We start from the raw sequence: 19,372 nt of genomic DNA on the forward strand, positions 1-19,372 counted from the left end.
TCTAATAGGTCATGATTTGCTAAAATTAGCTTTCCAAAGCACAGAAGTGGAAATTGCCTAAATTATTTGATGTAAAACAACATTTTGGTTATGAGCTATTTCTTTTTATAGGATTTTTTTATTGGATTCGCGTGAAGTTGATCAAAAAAAGTTATGAAAATGAAATACTCAACACGCCGAAGAAGTTGACTATCGATAATGAACAGTTCAATCCATGACGTATTATATAATAATTTCAATTTATACAAGTTTTCCTTTAGCGTACAGCTCGCTAAAAAGTCACTCATATCAAATACCCCTACAGATTATTCAAAAACTAGTGACATTGTTTTTTTGAACATGGTACGGTATGTAAACGTCACAGAATGATGTCATCTTTTCGCTTTCCTTTATGTATCGGAAAATTTTCAAGTCATTAAAAACACGTACCATGTATTGCTGAAACGACCACAAAATAAATTAAAAAATAACTCTGGAAGTTACATCAAGATAACCAAGTATTCGAAATTGAACAAGGAAGTAATTAAATAAAATGTATGTCGTTCTACGATCCTCTCACATTAAATACAATCGTTCTAGATTATTAAAAAGTGAGTTTGTTATGATTTTGAGGTTAGAACATTGGTTCATCTAGCTCTTATATAATTTTAGATAAATGTGATTGATTGTTACATTTTTCAGCTTATCGACATTTTCACCATCAAAAGCAATGCATCTGTAATATAAATGTTCAAGTTTTGAATCCCAATATAGCCGAATCGAAGCGATTTTACTCGATAAGCCCCAATTATTCATCCTTCAAAAGAGATAGTAGATTACTAAATGTTCTCAGCCCTAGTTATAATTATGACTTGGTGCGAACAGTTTATTTGTCAAATATCAGATTTGACAAGGATCCTTCCAAACCATCCTCAAAGGTGGAGGTAACAGTACAGGAAATCAAAAAGAAACAGGAAGAAGAACAGAAGACCAAAGCAACTGCTGCTACCACTACGACAACAGAGGTTGCTAAAGCTGTCGTGAAAAAACCTATCACCCAGAGAATTTGGGATGAAGTTGTACACTACTACCATGGTTTCCGATTATTATTTATCGATGTCAAAATATCTTCTGGACTCGTGTGGCGTATTCTCAACGGAAAAACACTGTCGAGAAGGGAATACAGACTCCTCACACGCACTGTGGGAGATTTATTTCGATTGGTACCTTTCTCCGTGTTCATTATTGTACCCTTCATGGAACTTCTTTTACCGGTTTTCATAAAGTTTTTCCCTGGAATGCTTCCTTCAACATTCCAATCAAGCACCGACAAAGAGGATAAGATCAAGAAGGGTCTGAAAGTAAAGTTGGAAATGGCCAAGTTTTTGCAAGGAACATTAGACGAAATGTCTGTTCAGCACAAGGATAGGTATTCGGATAGTGCTAAAGAGTTTTTGGACTGGTTCAATAAGGTTAGAACTTCAGGTGAGTAAAAAATTAGTGAATTTTGTATTACACAAGTAAAATTGTGGATTGCACAATTTTTCAGTATATGACATATATCATTGTGTGTAGGAAGAATGTCCACATTCAATTGATGGATTTTTTTATCCTGTGTAGGTATGTTGGGAGAGATGAATGGTTCAAATTTGATTTCGAAATATTTATTTTCTGGTAACAATAAAACTAAAACCATCTTCCTTTCAGGTGAACAGGTCTCCAATGAGGAGATAATGAAGTTCTCTAAACTCTTTCAAGATGAAATTACCTTAGATTCACTCTCCAGGAGTCAACTCATCGCTCTTTGTCGAGTTTTAGAAGTGCAGACATTGGGAACAAATAACTTCTTGCGTTTTCAGCTAAGAATGAAACTGCGATCTCTTGCCGCTGATGATAAAATGATTCAGAAGGAAGGTGTCGACAGCTTAACACTCGCCGAGGTGCAACAAGCTTGTAGGTAAGGAAACTTAATAATAATATTCAGTTGGATCATCCATAGATGACATTGAGTATGTCAAAACATGTACAAATACAACATTGAAAATACAAACTCCGTGCACTTAGAGGCACAATATACAATTTTCATAAATAATATAATATGATATGTACTAGTCAAAACCTAAAATAATCTGCTACTCATGCAACAGCATCGTTATTAAAATCGGCCTAAAATGTTGGACATGTACATACTATGTAATAGTTAGAACAAAAAATAATCTGTTATTTATGTAACAGCATCATTATTAAAATCTTCCTAAAATGTTACACACCCAGCAACACCCAATAGATTTTTTGTTGATTTTTTCACATTTCAGGTCGAGAGGCATGAGAGCCTATGGTCTCAGTGAAGAAAGGTTGAGAAACCAATTGAGTCAGTGGCTAGATTTGAGTTTGAACGAAAAAGTGCCTCCTTCTTTATTACTTCTATCAAGGGCTCTTATGCTGCCAGAAACTATTCCAACTAGTGACAAACTCAAAGCGACAATATCGGCCTTGCCAGAGACAATTGTTAAGCAAACACAAGCTGCCATCGGAGAAAAAGAAGGTAATGAAATTGTTGATTTCTGAAATATTATTTGAGCTCCACCAGTACTTTCAAAAAACATGTTAAAAAAACTTTGATTGATAAGAACTTTTGAAAAGAATGATAATAATAAACAGCTTTATTTCAGAGTAGATCACAAACTTTTATTATAAAAAGTCGGTGACATAGAATGAAATGGCGTTAAACAAGGAGGTTCAGATTTTTTTGTTATAAATATTTTCAAATGAATGTTCCAATGATATATGCATTCAGATCATAGGGCTCTAAGTCTATGAGAAGTTTTTTTAGTTCTCTTTTTGAAAACTCCAATTTTCTTAGTTCATTTTATTCTGTTGGGAAGATGGTTGAAAAGCTTGATTGACATATAGTGGGCGCTTTTTTCAATTACTATTAGTCTATGAAGGGGATACATTTACTCATTTGTTCTAGTGGGATACTTATGAGCAGGTATATTTACAGCGAAGAGGTGTGAATTTTTATAAATGAACATTAGGCATTCATAGATTTAAATTGCGTAGATTGTCATTATATTGGTTGACTTGAATACTGTTCTGCAAGTTTGGTTATAATTTAAGTTGTTGATTCCTCTTATTATTCTTTTTTGAACTATGAAGATCTTTTCGATATTTCTATTGCTACCCCATAAAATAATTCCATATCGAGCAACGGATTCGAAGTTAGCCGTGTATATTTTTTTGTAGCCTCGTTGTGTAGATATTTTGATGTAACTCAATTCCATACGATGTGGATTCCCAAAAATTTGGTGTTGTGGGACAGTTCAAAAGAAGAATTTTGAAGGTCCACTCTAACTGGATAATCAATGTTGTCTTGGTTTGTTCTAAACAAAATAATATGTGTCTTCGCTTCATTTAGTACAAGTTCTGTTGAACCAGTCCTTAGTTTTTTTGAATAGATCTGTACTATTTACCATCATCTCTGGGAAGGTTTCACCACTTGATAACAGACTTGTGTCATCTGCGAAGATAGTTTTGAACTGATGTTGGTTTAGAATACATAAGTCAGTCAAATAAATAACGAACAAAAGAGGGCCGGCAATGCTCCCCTGCGGAATTCCCACGTCTGTTGGAAGGGTTTCGGATTTATAGACTCTTCCATTTAGTTTTATTTCTACAGATTGAAAGCGATCTGATTTATAGACTCTTCCATTTCGTTTTATTTCTACAGATTGAAAGCGATCTGATAGGTAAGATTTAACCCACTTTAGCGCCTACCTCTTATTCCATATCTTTCTAATTTTATTAACATTAGTTGATGATTCAAGCAGTCATATGCTTTGGATATTTGAAGACACAGCAACATATGTGAATATCTTTTTAGTGAAAACCTTTAATTATTAGGTTTACAGTGTTTTCAGTTTCTTATACTTCAGGTGAACGAAGTGTTGGATAATATCATTAGTATAAAAAGGTATTATGAAGGCTTTATCATTATTTCAAAGTCTCTTTCGAACAAGAGAATTGTCTAGAATCTTCATACGTAGTTTTGTTTTTTTGCAAGTTGTTTTCCACCTCAGTGCACTGCAGATATTAAGTAAATACTGCTGGATTCCAAAACTTCTGGAATCAAAAAATGTTATTTTATTTTTCAAGTTGTGAATAGATGTTTTTAGAAATCAACAAATTTTTGAGCAAGGTATATAGGCGCCAATTCATTGTTATAGTAATACTCTGGTGGGAGTAGGGAGTGAAAATAAATGCAAATTTTGATATTGAGAAATTTAAAAAATTAGAACTCCTCAAAGCAAAATTTTGCTGGAATATGAAACCTTATTGTATTGAATTATCTTTATTATCCCAAGAAACATTAAATGTTTACTAATAGGGATTAAAAACTACTCATACAAATTTAACAAATCAAAAATTGTACAAGAAATCATAGAACAAATTTGTATTTTAAGAGTTTCATAGTGTCTTGGCTCCTTGGCATGTGAACTATTGACATTTTCAGATCAATAAGTATTTGAAAATCTCTCATCACATAGATTCATTTAAAATTAAAGCACAGGTTCCGCTCTTTGTGAAATACAGAAAAATTCGAGAGATCATCTAGACAACAAAAAATTATCAAGCCTTTTTCCCAATTGTTCATGTATCTATGATTTTGTCATGAATTTTCAAATCAAATTATCAGCAGCTGAATCTATTTGAAAATAAACTAAATATAACAAAAAATTGATAAAAGTAAAAAACTTAATTCAGTTAATTAGAAACGGTCTCATTGCAACCTTTCCAAGTCAGATTATGATTGTTGATGAAATGATGTATTCTGAATATACACCGGTTTAATGTCTTTAAAAAAATTGCTGCTAGACTAACTCCCAAGAGAGTTCACAAATGTAATCATTTTCCTAAAACTATTTATTGAAATATAATTATTTCGAAAAACCATTCAGAGTATCCAAATCAACATATTTCCTCTGTGAAATTTTACCTGTGGAATATTATAAATACGTTTAATGACTTGTTTTTTTTCTCCATTTATAGGAAAAATCGACAACAGGGTTCGTGCAGAAATTATCAAAGAGGAACAACAGAAGATCGTCGAAGAGCGGGAAGAGCGCAGAGAGGAACAAAAGAAGTTGGAAAAAGACAAAGAAATCCTTGTGGACAAAGCCCCTATCGTATCTACAGCCACCACCCCCATCCTGGAAGATACAGCTTTGAGGATAAGTGCCGAAAAACTGGAGAAAGCCGAGAAGAAGGAAGAACCTTTGCAGTCGAAAGACTTTGAAATCATCGAACACGCTATCGACACTGTGTCGAAAGAGAAGAACCTGGTGGTGGAAAAAGAAGAAATCCAAGAGCTCAAAGCTGAAATGGCCGACTATAAAGAGGACGTTGAAGATCTGGCTAAGGCTGTCGCTTCCCAGCCCAAACCTGAGATTAAGGAAACCAAGGCCGCCCAACGTCTTTTCAAGAGCGTCAATAAGATGATCAATAAATTGGACACTGTGATGGTCGACCTAGAAAAGAAAGAGAAACAGTTGAAGAAGGATCTTGAGGTTGAAGCGACCGATAAGAAGAAGGAGGAGTTGTTGAAAATTGATGATATCATGGCTGCTATCAACAAATTGAAGGGTGTGCAAGACCAAAGCAAAATCGAGCAGATCACGAATGTTTTGAAGAGGATGGACGATGATCATGACGGATCTCTCAAAGTCGAAGATGTTTTGAAGGTAAATAGATTTACATTATTTACAGTTACTTTGAGAAAACTAGATTTCGAGATTTATGTTTCAAGATCAGATGGATCTAATCAAATTGTCTGAAGTACCTTTCACTCAGAAAAATGTTTCTGTCTGTATAAAATAATCAATGGATAAATATTATCATGAACTTCACTTGGAGATAGACAAGTCATTTGATACAAATGATTATTTATATTTGAAAATATAATTTCAAAAATGCGTTCTTGGATTCTAAAATAGATGTTTTCGAATAAGCTGTACACTTTATCTTTACTTTCATTTATATTTGTTGAGGTGGTTTTCCTGTACCAACGAGTTTTACAATTTTTTTGTCATTGAGTATAATTTATTCCTGCAAACGTGCAGAGAGAATCAATTATCAAGAGAAATATTATGAATAATTCAAAACATTCTTTTCAATGGTAATATTTGGTTTTCATTTTTTATTTGTCAAACACCAGTAAAAAAACCTATAGATGCTTTACTTCTGGTAGATTTTGTTCAGTTTTATTGAAATGATTCATTGCTGTTTCCAGAACGTTCTACATATCCGATAAGCAAAATATTCTGTGGACCTTTATTATTGTTTGTATAATTTTTATACTTTTTATTTATGACATGTCTGATATCATGTGAATGATCGAAAAGTTGAATAAAGTTATTATTATTATTATTCCGCCGTTCTTCGGGGCTGACTTAGAGCCACAATATTCCCATACGTCTCTTTTATATATTTTTTTCCATGAGTTGACTTTCTTCTGTCTCACGTTGTAATTAACTTTCTATTCATCAACTAGTGAAGTTACCTCAATACATCATACAGAAATTTAATAAACGAATATATTGTAATCCTATGTTGCTAACTCAAATATACGTTTATCAGGAAACAGTTTTATTTGGGATCAGACAAAACAAATGTTTGAAAATGTATTGTTTTTTTGATAGGAAAGTTTTCGAGGTCAAGGTTTGTTGACATAACTATCAGCTGATCACTTGATGTTCATTGTAGATAAAAATAAATGATGGGAACCTGGCCAAGATAAGTATATCTGTTTATGAGTAAGTTTATATGAGAGATGTATTTGAAGAAAGTTTGACCTTCCATACATTAAGTATATTTTAGATGGATGTGTGTGAAATATTAAACTCAAAATTTTTTGAAAAAAAAGAGTGAAGATCCATAAGATCAAACATATGATAGTGGCTCCAGGATTCACATACCAAACTCAAAGATGCATTGTAAAAACAATGGGTGTTTTTTCTTATGAAAATTTATTACCCTCTGCCAACAGAGTGGAAAAAGCTAAATATGAAATAGTTGAAATTGAAAGTAGTAGTAGTAGTAACTTTATTCATCATTAAAGCAATCTATTCTATTAATGCTCATCAGACTAGTCAATTATGGATTTACATATTAAGTATAAAATCTTGATATTGAAATAATGATGAAGAAAATAAAAAATTATATTATACGTTTGAAATGTAGAGAAGCTACCTATCTTTTAGAAACTTCCTGAGAAATAAAATTGATACTAAAATCATTATACTGCCAAATACTTTTCCATAGAATATAATGCATTGTCAACAAGAAATGCATATAGTTTACTTTTTATTCGATTTAAATTATTTCGAACATAATTCCAGATATTTATTATAACATTTTATTTGTATGATATTTTTGACCAAAAGTCATCCTTGAAAATGGTCGATATATTTCGTTCTTATTTCTAGTTTCATGGTGGTGGATATTTTGTTGATGTTTAAAATCTATGATGAGTTTAAATATATAGAGACATAGCATGGTTAAGATTCCAAACTTCATAAACAATTCATTACATCATGCTGCTTGATATTTTTTTCTGCATAATGTACAACTTGAGAATCCCCAGAAAATGAGACCATATGACAAAGCACTCTGAACATAGGCAAATTATACCATTTTTAAAATATCAAAACTAACTGTATTTCATAGTTGTTTCAATAAAAACAAACAGAGCTCAATTCGTTATTACAATGGCAACAAAAATCGATGAAAAAAAAACTAGAGGTCCATATTTAAAAAAGGTAAATTGATGACGAAATCTAATGACCGAAACGTCGCATTCAAAATTGGTTTATATCAGATTATTAAAAATATATAACAGTATTGAAAGTTCCTCTGCCTTTTTTTATACCATTCAACATAGAAGCGGTAGAGCCAAAAATACGAATTTTGACAATTCTAGTTTTTGGTGAATATTTCAAAAACAATCACTGATATTATCGATCTGAAAAGAGATTATTCTAGTTCCCCAAAATAGAAATCTTTTGTCCAATTCAACCGACCTGGTAGGCCTTTCCGTTTCCGATATAGCAACAGTGAGATCAGCTAAAAAACATACTGAATATTAACCAAACATAGTCAAGATTTTGTTTGTTGTTTATACAGTTCTACACAAGTCATTGAATTTCCTATCATCAATGATTCAAATTAGGATTATTTTCCCAGCACCTACATTACATTCCCAGAATATAATTCCTTATTTCAATATAAATTCAAAGTTGGCAAAATAAAAATTTTTAGATATTTCTCAATCCAGATATCTAGTATATATTCTCAATCCATATATAATCTAACTTAATTTTTTCGCAGTTTCTCCAATATGTTGAAATTTTAAAATTACATGACAATAAGACTACAACCGTAATGTTCAAAACAAACCACGCAGGACTTGACTTACCTCAAGAAATTCGGCTGACGAATATTTCACTCAAAATAGAAAATGAGTGCAAATTCTTAGGACTGCACATAGACAGCACAATGAGTTTCAACATAAAAACATCTATAAAACTTGTAAACGACAATATCAGGAGTCACTATTGGAGGCTAAAACAGCACATTACCACAGTATATTAAGTAAAACAGATAATTACAGCAAAACTGTGTGGCAAATCATTAACTCCGAAACAGGTCGAAAAAACAAAATCTTAAATGAACCAGAAAATCTAACAGCTAAGCTAAGATGAATGACTTCTTCATCAAATGACTTGATTCTCAATGAACAAAAAACAGAAACTCTAACTTTTGAAACAATTTGCTTAAATCGAGATAACAAAAAGTCTACCAAATTTTTGGGAGTACAAATAGATTCCAACCTGAAATGGATAGACCACATAAATAACGTGTAGTAAACTTAGTAAGACGGTTTTTGCTATCAGAAGAATCAAAAAAATAGTAAATCAAAGTGCGGCACTTGCAACATATCATTCTCTATTTCATTCAGTCCTTATGTATGGTATAATCAATTGGAATAATGCATCAATGGTACATCTTAATAGAATATTTGTCATTCAAAAATCTGCAGTAAGAAGCATAATCTCTGCCAATCATGATGAAAAGTGTCGACCAATATTTGTAAAACTCAAAATAATGAGCCTATATTCAGTTATTGTCTATGAAAATCTGCTTTTTGTTCAACAAAACTTGTTGAATGAAGTTGCTCACAAGGATATACACCAACATGATACAAGAAATAAAACAAACCTTGTTCCTACAGCTAATAGGTTGAAAAGAACAGATAATATAGGAATTAAGCTATACAATGCCTTATCTGTCGAATTTCGTAACTTGACATTTAGAAGATTCAAAAACTTATTGAAGAAAATATTAACCAAACAATTTGAACTGTCTTACCCAATAACCATTGAAGGTTATCTGGATATATATCCAGTGGGGTCCAATAACTAATTATATCGTTATCAATTGGTCTTAATTCAGGTTGTTTGAGATCAGCAAAAATAATTACTTATTGCTGATAAAGAATACACCCTGATGCTACCCTATTTTTTTTGTTGTTTGAATAACGGCATTGACACATTCTTTCTGTGATTTGTTATCAAGAATGATCAAATCAACTTTAGTGTATTACATTAAATACCATATCGGTGTGGTTTAATAACTATAATGTATAATTATAATAAATAATGTGAATAATAATTATTCCTTGAAACTCAAATACCCGATTTGAAGGAAACAGTAAATGTTGTCCTCGGAATGAGTAATATTACTGATTGACTATATTCACATTGCAGGTGATTGAGATAATCGGAAAAGAGAATGTGAAACTCAGCGCCAAACAAATCGATGAGTTGATCGACCTTCTGGACAAAGAAGAAATCCTAGAAGTTGAAGATAAAATTGAGAAAGCCTTGCAGAAAGATAAAGAAGCAAAAGATGCACAAAAACAGGCGAGTGACCAATTGAAAGAGGCCGGTGGTAAAGATTCCCAGAAGAACCCTCCAGAGAGTAAAGGAAAACCAAAAGAAAAGAAGGAACCATCAGATAAGTGTGTAGATGTTGCTGGACCACCTTCATCGAAACCAAAAATGGATTCTCAAACCGTCATTCCTCCACCGACCAGTATTGAAAAAAAGAAAGAAAATTCCAAAATGCTTTAGAGAAAAACTAGTTAATTTTGTTAATGTGTGTTTCTAATTTTTATAATGGCGAATTAAATTATTTTAATTTATATTAAAGTTGTAAATATCATTCTGAAATCTGTAAATGCAGTGACCAGTACAAAATTTGTTTAAATTTTTGTAGTAGTGGTGCTCTTTGAGAGGATGAATTTATATTTTTTTATAGGGTGTTTCAAACACCCGTTGATCCAATGATAACTTTACCGGTGCCCAAAATGTTCAGTTGAAAAGGTATATGTTATATGTGATGTGGTGAAGTAACAACTTGGCAAGAAATTTTTCAGGGAAGTTTGAGAAACTGACTTGATTACCTTCTTTTGAGTTTCTTGAAAATATTGCAATTGTTCTATTTGTATATTTGTACACTTAACATAATTGTATTATTTATGAAATCTGTTACCTTTATCAATAAAAACACTTGATTTTCTAATTTATACTCCACTAGAAAATGATATGTTCATTTATTTTTGTTTGAAATAAATTGTATTGAAAATAGTGACTTTTTTTTTCTGGAAGAGCTGTCCTATAGTGACACCCTAGTAGAAAATCTGTGCTGCCCATTCTTTCAGTCATGTATTATGATTAGTTCTCAGAGTAACAAATAACAATAGAGAGACCTTTTCCATCCTTACATTGAAGGCAGCATAACTTTATTTGTTTACGGAGAGAAGTTGAACCATAAAACAATGGCGGTTGGTTTAGTTGATAATCGAAGGGAAAGTATATATTTATAAAATAAATCATTTCAGGTGAAAATGTATTCTGTTCACAAATAGTTCCTACACGAAATTTGATTTATTATTAATGATTATGGAAATGAGGCCAGTTTTTCTACCACCTCCTAGATTTTTATTTATGTATGGCTTTATAATGAAGCGCGTTGTTTACTGGGTTAAAATTAAATTATTTCATTTGAACTAATTATTAACAATGATAAATGTTGTTTTCAAAAGTAATGAACTTTGCTTCATATAATCAGATGAAGAAATTTGTGATTTATTCTCAGATTTTATAAACAAGCGGTACGGTTTGTGAGGTCCGATATGAAGAATTTTCGATTAGAAATCATGATTTCATTCAAAATTGGTATCTAGGGGTCTTTGTGGACCGACATTATGAAAGGGGATAATTTTCATGTTTTTAATGATCATTTTTTTGATCTTATTGTTATAAATGAAGTTTTTGAAACTAGGTTTATATTTCATTATTTTACATATCCCAACCGAAAAAAGGTTAAAAAAATGACCACCGTCATTTCTTATTATATTGTCTGCTTGCAACGCGAGAGACTCGTGCAAAGAAAACAAAACCAAAACGGAAATCATATTCTTTGGGTGACGTAAGTTAGTTGTTAAGTGAGCAATAAAAGATTTAATACCGGTTGCACGAGAATAACTATTTAGTATACAAACTGAACATTGAGCAGAAAGCTTTTTAATCTGTTGATCACAGAATGAATATGACTTATGGCACACATATAAAAAACATATTTTTCATTTTTGAATACAGTAATTATATTATTCATCAGCATGAATTATTGAAGAAAAAAATATAATGTCGGTCCACAAAGACCCCAAGATACCAATTTTGAATGAAATCACATAATAATATCAAACCTCATCGTAATTATAAATATTCATGATTTCTAATCGAAAATTATTTATATCGGACCTCACAAACCGTACCGCTTGTTCATCAAATCTGAGAATAAATCACAAATTTCTTCATCTGATTATATGAAGCAAACTTCATTACTTTTGAAATTAACATTTATCATTGTTATGAATTTGTTCATTTGAAATAATTTAATTTTAACCAAGTAAACCACGCGCTTTATTATAAAGCCATACATGAATAAAAATCTAGTAGGAAGTAGAAAAACTGGCCTCATTTCCATAATCATTAATAAAAATCAGATTTCCTGTAGGAAATATTTAAACAGAATACTTTTTCACCTGAAATGATTTATTTTATAAATATATAATATCCCTCCGATTATCAACTAAACCAACCGCCACTGTTTCATGGTCCAACTTACTTCAAATGTAAACAAACTCTCCATAACCCCTCATCTCTATTTCGGATTATTTAAACCAAGGGAATAACAAACGAACAAACTGGCACCACCCAAGGCAAGGCCGTCAGATGGCGCGAAGTCAAGACGGTCTTTTCTACTCGGACGACAGTTTAATTTTAATAGCTGCTCAAGTGCCTGAAAAATGGATATTTGGTTTGTTTCGGGAATTTGAAGTTAATTTTGCAAGGTTTCGGCATACACTTTGAGTGTGAATACCATGCTCGGGACGTCTACGATTCGTGAGTAGCTCCGATCACAAATTTACTAATTTTAAACGATAAACCTATCCTTGACAAATGACCGAATGGATAAAAGTTGGCAAAGAAATCTATCTGAGAGAAAAATTCAGTAAAAATATACGAAAAATACGATGAGTTAAAAAAAATGATATTTAAAAAATTTGACAAAAACCGAACAGTATGGAATTCAAAAAAATATAGAAACAATAATTTGTAAAGAAAACATATATTAATTTGAGGTTCTTGGTACTATTTATATAGTATCTTAATAGCACATAGGTGAGAATTTCATCGGGGATTAAATTTGTATGAGCACTTTCATTTTCAGTTAATCAGTTTTGTGTATATAGCTGCTTTCTGATTGATGACGTGAAGTTGAAGTGAGAAGGAAAATTGAAGTTGATTAGACAGTTCAATATGTCACCAGAACGCTTTATATCAACTGCAATGCTGTGACATGATCCTGACGTCCTAGAACCTAAATTTCGTAGAACCAGAACAAACCTTATTAGCGTCACTTTTGCATTTACCAGCAATCGAGTGAAATTGTATCACACACAGCTCTTGGATATATTTTCATATATAACACAGTTTATTATTGAACCCTCATTTCAGCTGTGTTTTGGAAAGTAGTTGTTTCGCGAGAGCTTTTTCTTCCAGTATTTGTCTGAGAGTTACTTCTTTGCATGATCTACACGTCGTATAGTTACTTCTAGTGAAATTGATAACTTCCTTTTTTTTGGAGATTCCCACATTTTTATGTATGAAGATGGGAGAAGTAGAAAGCCAAAAAATTTCTTTTCTAATAAATTGATCTTCATTCCATCACATTTTCAAAAAACATTGAAAAATCCAACCAGAAGGAAAAAAAATCTATTCATTTTGTGCTGAGTTCCATAATATGCAAATTATATAAGAAAAGACCTTCCAGCAAAACTTGATGCTTTCGAAAAAGTTGCTAAAATAATTTACATCAAATTTTGTGTAAAAATGTAGTTAAGTGCTCAAAAACACTTGAAATGTTGACACATCTTACTTTCTGTTCTTCAATACTATATACGGCTAATAAAAACGAGTTGGGTCGACTTCAAAAGCAACAAAATAGAGCCGTGAGAATCATACTGGGGTTGTATACAAATCTAGGCTGAAACAACACAAGAATAACGTTAAGCAAAAAAAGATTAGTTATTTTTTCACTAAAATTGACAATGCCAGTAACAAAACTAAAGAAACGTGGAATATAGTAAACAATGAGTTGGAGAAAAAAAGTGTTTTGCTGATAAATGTTATCACTCTCCATCATGAATCCTTTGTGGTTAAACACCCTTCTGCTGTAGCAGACCTATTTGCCCATCATTTTGAAAATTCTGATAAAACGGCTATTTCCACACACTTAGGTCAAAATCTAACATTACCTTGTACAACCAGTACAAATGTTAATATTGTACACTCATTTGAGAATGGACCAATTACTGAAGCTAGAATTCATACTGCATTGAGATTAATGGAAAATAAAAATTCGAGTGAATCAGATGACATGTTGTTAAAAAAATATTTGACCTTATTGTATCTCCTCTCATTTATCTAATGAATCAATCCTACATGCTAGCCTATTTTCCAGAAGAGTTCAAGAAAGCCTTATCATTCCTCTTTTTAAAAAAGGAAATAGAAATGACCTGAATAACTACTGACAAATTTCATTACTTTGTTCTCTTTCGAAATTGTATGAAAATGTGGTGGCTACTAGAATAGTGAATTATTTAGAGTCAAATAATATACTATGTAATAATCAACATGGATTTAGGAAAGATCGTTCCATAAAAACCGCTGCCTATAATTATCTCAATAACATATACTCCGAAGTTGATGCCAATAGTTTTGTAATTAGTATTTTTTTTTGATCTGTCAATGGCATTTGACACTCTCATCAGATTTTCTATACATAAAGTTAGAGAGGCTTGGGTTTTCAAATAACGTACTGACTTGGATAAAATCCTATATGAGTGGTCGGCATTTGACAGTCAAATATAACAATATTATGTCCAAGGAACATGATGTGACATTAGGAGTTCCTCAGGGATCAGTACTGGGATCTTTACTTTTTGTGGTATTTGTTAATGATCTCTCAGATCATTAACAATCATCTGAAAATGGAATTTTTAACAGGTGATGATCAACTGTATTGTCAAACATGCGCCAAACTAACTGACTGTTATAAGGAAACAAGTATATCTGAGGCACCAGTCAATCTAATAATAACACTGATGATATTCAAACAAGACTCAACCTCTAACGGAAGCAAGAAACTCTTTGGAAGGTTCGAAATAGATGAACATTTCAACCTAGCAGACCACTGTTATAATATTCATGCAGTCATTGTTCACTGTGGTTCTGGCGTTGAATGTGGTCATTATTACGCCTTGGTCAAAGAAGAAACGGACTGGTTTAAGTTTGACGATAGTCGTGTCACGAAGTGTTCTGGCGAAGCATTGAATTTATTGGAGCCTCTGGAGACACCCTACATTTTGTTTTATGAGAGAGAGGACATTGTTAGATCAAGATCTTCAGATGATGTGGTGCTGCAGGTTTTTCCTGCAGCTGAAAAAGCAAATGCGCCACTGGAATCAATGAAGTCGCCCCGGAGCGCCAATTAATTTTTATTGTTGTATTTATTTTATTTTTAATGTCATAAATTTTATATAATATCACTTTTAATAAATTGTGGTTTAATCTCTCAGAACATGTTAATAATTGCCACATAACTATGTTTGCAGATGATACCACAATGACAATCACTGGGTCTACACTGGAAGATGTATTAGCAAGAGTCAAAGAGGTTATTGATAGATTTACGTCATGGCGTGAATGCAATCATTTGATATTAAATACCTCCAAATCTGTTTCAATGAAATTTTATAATAGAAAAAATAACATTCCAGATGGAGTTGATATAACTGATGGAATAGCCATGGCACATGATGTTAAATTTCTAGGAACCGTTAGATGCATATTTAAATTGGGATCTACATATTGATGAGGTTTGCATTAAACTTAATGCAGCATTCTTCACGATTAAGCAGATGAAATTTCTTGTAGATAAGAAAATCTCTTAAGTATATATTTTGCAATGGCATATCTGCATATTTCCTTAAATATGGGGACGTGGTAGAAATTTTAATAGGATATTTGTTGCCCAAAAGCGCATTATAAGACTGATTTTTTATATGGATTATCGTGATAGCTGCAAACCTATTCTTGTAAGGGAAAATATATTATCAGTTCCATGCATATATATATATATATATATATATATATATATATATATATATATATATATATATATATATATATATTCAAATGTGTGACTTATTTAAGAAATAATCTTGCATCTTTTGAAACGAATGGTTCTACTCATAATTATCATACATGTCATGGTGGTATGTTAAGGATACCCTCACACAAATCAAATAAATTTAAAAATTCTTCAATATACAATGCTCTATCTCTCTTTACAATAAATTACCTGATTCAATCAAGGAGTCAAAATCATATATCATCTTTAAGAATAATACGAAACTATTCTTACTAAAAAAATGTTTTTATAGTTTAATGCATCTGGTGATGCATTGAATTTATTGGAGCCTCTGGAGACACCCTACATTTTGTTTTATGAGAGAGAGAACATTGGCAGATCAATATCTTCAGATGATGTGGTGCTGCAGGTTTTTCCGGGTTTTCCTGCAGCTGAAAAAGCAAATGCGCCACTGGAATCAATGAAGTCGCCCCGGAGCTCCAATTAATTTTTATTGTTGTATTTATTTTATTTTTAATGTCATAAATTTTATATAATATCACGTTTAAAAGACTATTGGAGTGATAATTCCTGGGAATAATTCCCAATGTAATACAATATATGTTTTTATATTTATATTTTATCTTTATCCTTTAATTTGTTATTCAAGTATGACTATTATTTTTATTCTTAATATGTATATAACGTATATTACAATTATTGACTTACCATATGTACATTATGTACCGATAATGGTTAATAAAATTATTATTATTGTTACTTGTGATTGTAACTAGTCATATATATGTATATATTTGTAATTCATTGTTCGAATATTTGGACACTAGCCTAATGATAGTATGATTGTATATTAGCTTATGCTAAATAAAGGAATTAATAATAATGACGATGCTCGTCCTGAACATCAACAACCTATAAAAATGTTGAGAAAGTAAAGGCTTTTACCATTTGTAAATACTTTTCTGACCAAGAGTAGTACAATCACCATATGCCACTGTCAACATTTCAAGTGTTTTTGAGATCTTAATTCCATTTTTTACACAACATTTGACGTAAATTCTTTGACCCATTTTTTTATGGCATTAAATGGCCGAACATGCAAAACATTAATACAGTTTGTGTCTCTTCTTATGTAATCTATTTTTTGAGTCATTTTTATCACTTTTTTGTCTACCTGTAATAAAGAATGTTACTTGCAAATCCAAAAATATTTGTTAGGTTGAATGAAAATGAAAAACACATATTGTAATAAACATTTTCTTATTCAAACCTATAATCTTACATAATATACATAGTACAAAAAAACTATATCGAGCCTCCGAATAGAGGCAATCAAAGGAAACATATATTCGTTACTGTACAAAAATCTATACTACTGTACATTACTGTGAAAGCAAATAAATAATGTGTCCTTGAAACAATATACATATAAATGAACATTTCATATATACAAAAAAATCGAGAAATCAAATCCATTCGCCGAAACGTCCGAACTGAAATTATTAAAGCAATTTGTAAAAACAAACGTAAACCATTAAATTAATGGGATCAAAGTTGTTGACTTTCATTCTTTGAAATTTTCCTGTTTGAAGATTATCTTTCGTTCATCGTTGTAAGGAAAAAAACACAATCGAGATCATTTATAACTTAACGACTTTTTTTTCAATAACGGGTCCAACGGAAAAACTATCCCCCACTAGTAAGCATCCGTTGGCTCCACGTAACAGCGATTGTTCGCCTGAAGTAACGAATTGGCACTTTGAAATAGCACTTTAAAGTTATTCTTTGATTCATTAGCTAGGTGATACAAAATCAAAAGCAGCAGCCTCAATTTTGTATCATGCTGCATACACATCTTTTGAAGAAGCATAAGTCTAACACAGTGTTTAATCTAGTTAGAACATTTTGCTAACCCACACAGAATACTGAATAGCGGATTTTGCTAAAAATACCATATTTTCTTTTGACAGGCACAGTATACAGTTATAATTAAAAATAACAATTGGTACTTTTAAACAACACTGATATATAAAGTTGGATTGTCGAGTGATATCGGAAACTGAACTAAGCATCTGAACGTTCAATTCTATTGTCCAAAATATCAATTTTGTATACATTATTATTCAAACACAGGCGATATATACCAAATGATTAACAACTTTTGCTTTTTAATAATAACTACTCATCTTTTCCATCTATTTTGAGGAAAAGAAATTCAGGTACTAAAATAACGATCTGTATTCTAGAAATGAGCAAAAATAGAAATATTGATATCGAGTAAAATCAACCAAGTTTGAAAAGCAATGGAAGTAATAATGCAATTGAAAAAAAAAGTTCCGACAGTCCTTCGACAAGTTCCACTCGAGGTCAAATGGACAGACACCAAATAACCAAATGAGAGAGTGTAATAGGATAAAGTACAAGTCGTGACTCGCCTATTGGCCACTATTCTCTACATACAGGAAGGTAAACCGTGCATATTCAGCATTGAAATTCATTCGAAAAACGAAATACAAGTCACTTTTGTACACCTATGTACACAGAAAAAGAAAAGTACTCCACCAAGAGTCAAGTCTTCGGGAATGTAGAAAATGAGGAACCCGAGAATGGATCACAGACAATTTGCGATCGACCTCTGACCTCGTTTCGCACCCCAAAGTCTAACTTTAATATATCACACATGAAGTAGTAAATTTGAAAAAGTTGCGTCTACTATCACAATGAATTCAATTCTCAAGTCGCCTCATTAGAGTCTGATTTGGCAGAGTTGTCGGCGTCGTTAGAGGTGCTGCCGTTACTCCTCTCACTACCCGACGATTCCTTCTCACTCTTCACATTCAAATGTTCGTTCATTATTGCACTTAATGTCGACAGAGAGTCTTTCACGGCGTGGTATATAATGTTCTTTATTTGAAGCTTGTCCTCATGGTTAGAGTGTGTATCGGTGAGGTCTCTGAACTCCTGAGTCAAGTGGAAACAGTGCGACACGTTCTCGGGCGACACGAAATCCTCAGCCACCTGCAAGAAAAAAAGAGAATTAAAAACTTTTCAATGGTTTCAAGTACTCCGGTTTCAGTGATTCGGACACACACATTTTAATTACAACAATTTTTTGTGATGAAATATTAGATCCATTGTTGGGCGTCGAGTTTACTCGTATGAAACCTGAATTCACTAATGAACACGAATGTAACAGGTGAATGAGAAAAACCATCTACTGATCAGTCAGCCTTTCACTCTAGCCTGTATTTTATATTGCACTATTTCTTGTACTGAAAACCTTGAAAACAGGTCATAGTTTAGATCAATAGTGCTTTGGACAAACATGAATCAACAATCATTAGAAAAAACAATCAAGAGGCTTATCCACAGAATAACTCAAAATTGTTGAATTCAGCATTTGAAATATTCCTAAGAGATTCAACAAATCTACACATTTTGTATTTGTATGTATTTTCATCAAATATCTGATAATCAAATAAAACAATAAAAAACAAAATTGATATTTTATGTCGGCAAGTGAATTTAGATGTGAATTCTGATGCTCACGAAT

The 19,372-nt window shown here is 31.9% G+C and overlaps 2 protein-coding genes across 2 annotated transcripts in view; one reads left to right on the plus strand and one right to left on the minus strand.

The window, feature by feature from the left end:
* The first annotated feature begins 353 nt into the window (after window positions 1-353).
* Letm1 (Leucine zipper and EF-hand containing transmembrane protein 1) lies at window positions 354-10,686 on the plus strand. Its single transcript, XM_023167074.2, has 6 exons — window positions 354-590; window positions 682-1,464; window positions 1,687-1,936; window positions 2,295-2,524; window positions 5,029-5,720; window positions 9,804-10,686. The coding sequence occupies exons 1-6, from the start codon at window positions 533-535 to the stop codon at window positions 10,167-10,169; spliced, it is 2,379 nt and encodes a 792-aa protein (XP_023022842.2). The 5' UTR covers window positions 354-532; the 3' UTR covers window positions 10,170-10,686.
* A 6,376-nt stretch (window positions 10,687-17,062) lies between these two features.
* LOC111511070 (Lysine demethylase 3) overlaps window positions 17,063-19,372 on the minus strand; it is a 701,967-nt gene continuing 699,657 nt past the window's right edge. Inside the window, exon 22 of the mRNA XM_074183020.1 lies at window positions 17,063-18,837. Coding sequence (XP_074039121.1) covers window positions 18,553-18,837 — 285 coding nt within the window. The 3' untranslated portion in view covers window positions 17,063-18,552. The remainder of the gene's footprint in view (window positions 18,838-19,372) is intronic.

This window comes from Leptinotarsa decemlineata, unplaced genomic scaffold, assembly GCF_025532065.1.
Source record: "Leptinotarsa decemlineata unplaced genomic scaffold, Ldec_3_MD MMD2_tig00026330_RagTag_RagTag, whole genome shotgun sequence".
Taxonomy (NCBI): Eukaryota; Metazoa; Arthropoda; class Insecta; order Coleoptera; family Chrysomelidae; genus Leptinotarsa; species Leptinotarsa decemlineata.

Coding starts and splice junctions, on each gene's coding strand:
- Letm1 (XM_023167074.2), top strand. CDS start 533: ATGTATGTCGTTCTACGATCCTCTCACATTAAATACAATCGTTCTAGA. Junction 1,937..2,294: donor GAGGTGCAACAAGCTTGTAG/GTAAGGAAACTT, acceptor TTCACATTTCAG/GTCGAGAGGCATGAGAGCCT. Junction 2,525..5,028: donor TGCCATCGGAGAAAAAGAAG/GTAATGAAATTG, acceptor CTCCATTTATAG/GAAAAATCGACAACAGGGTT.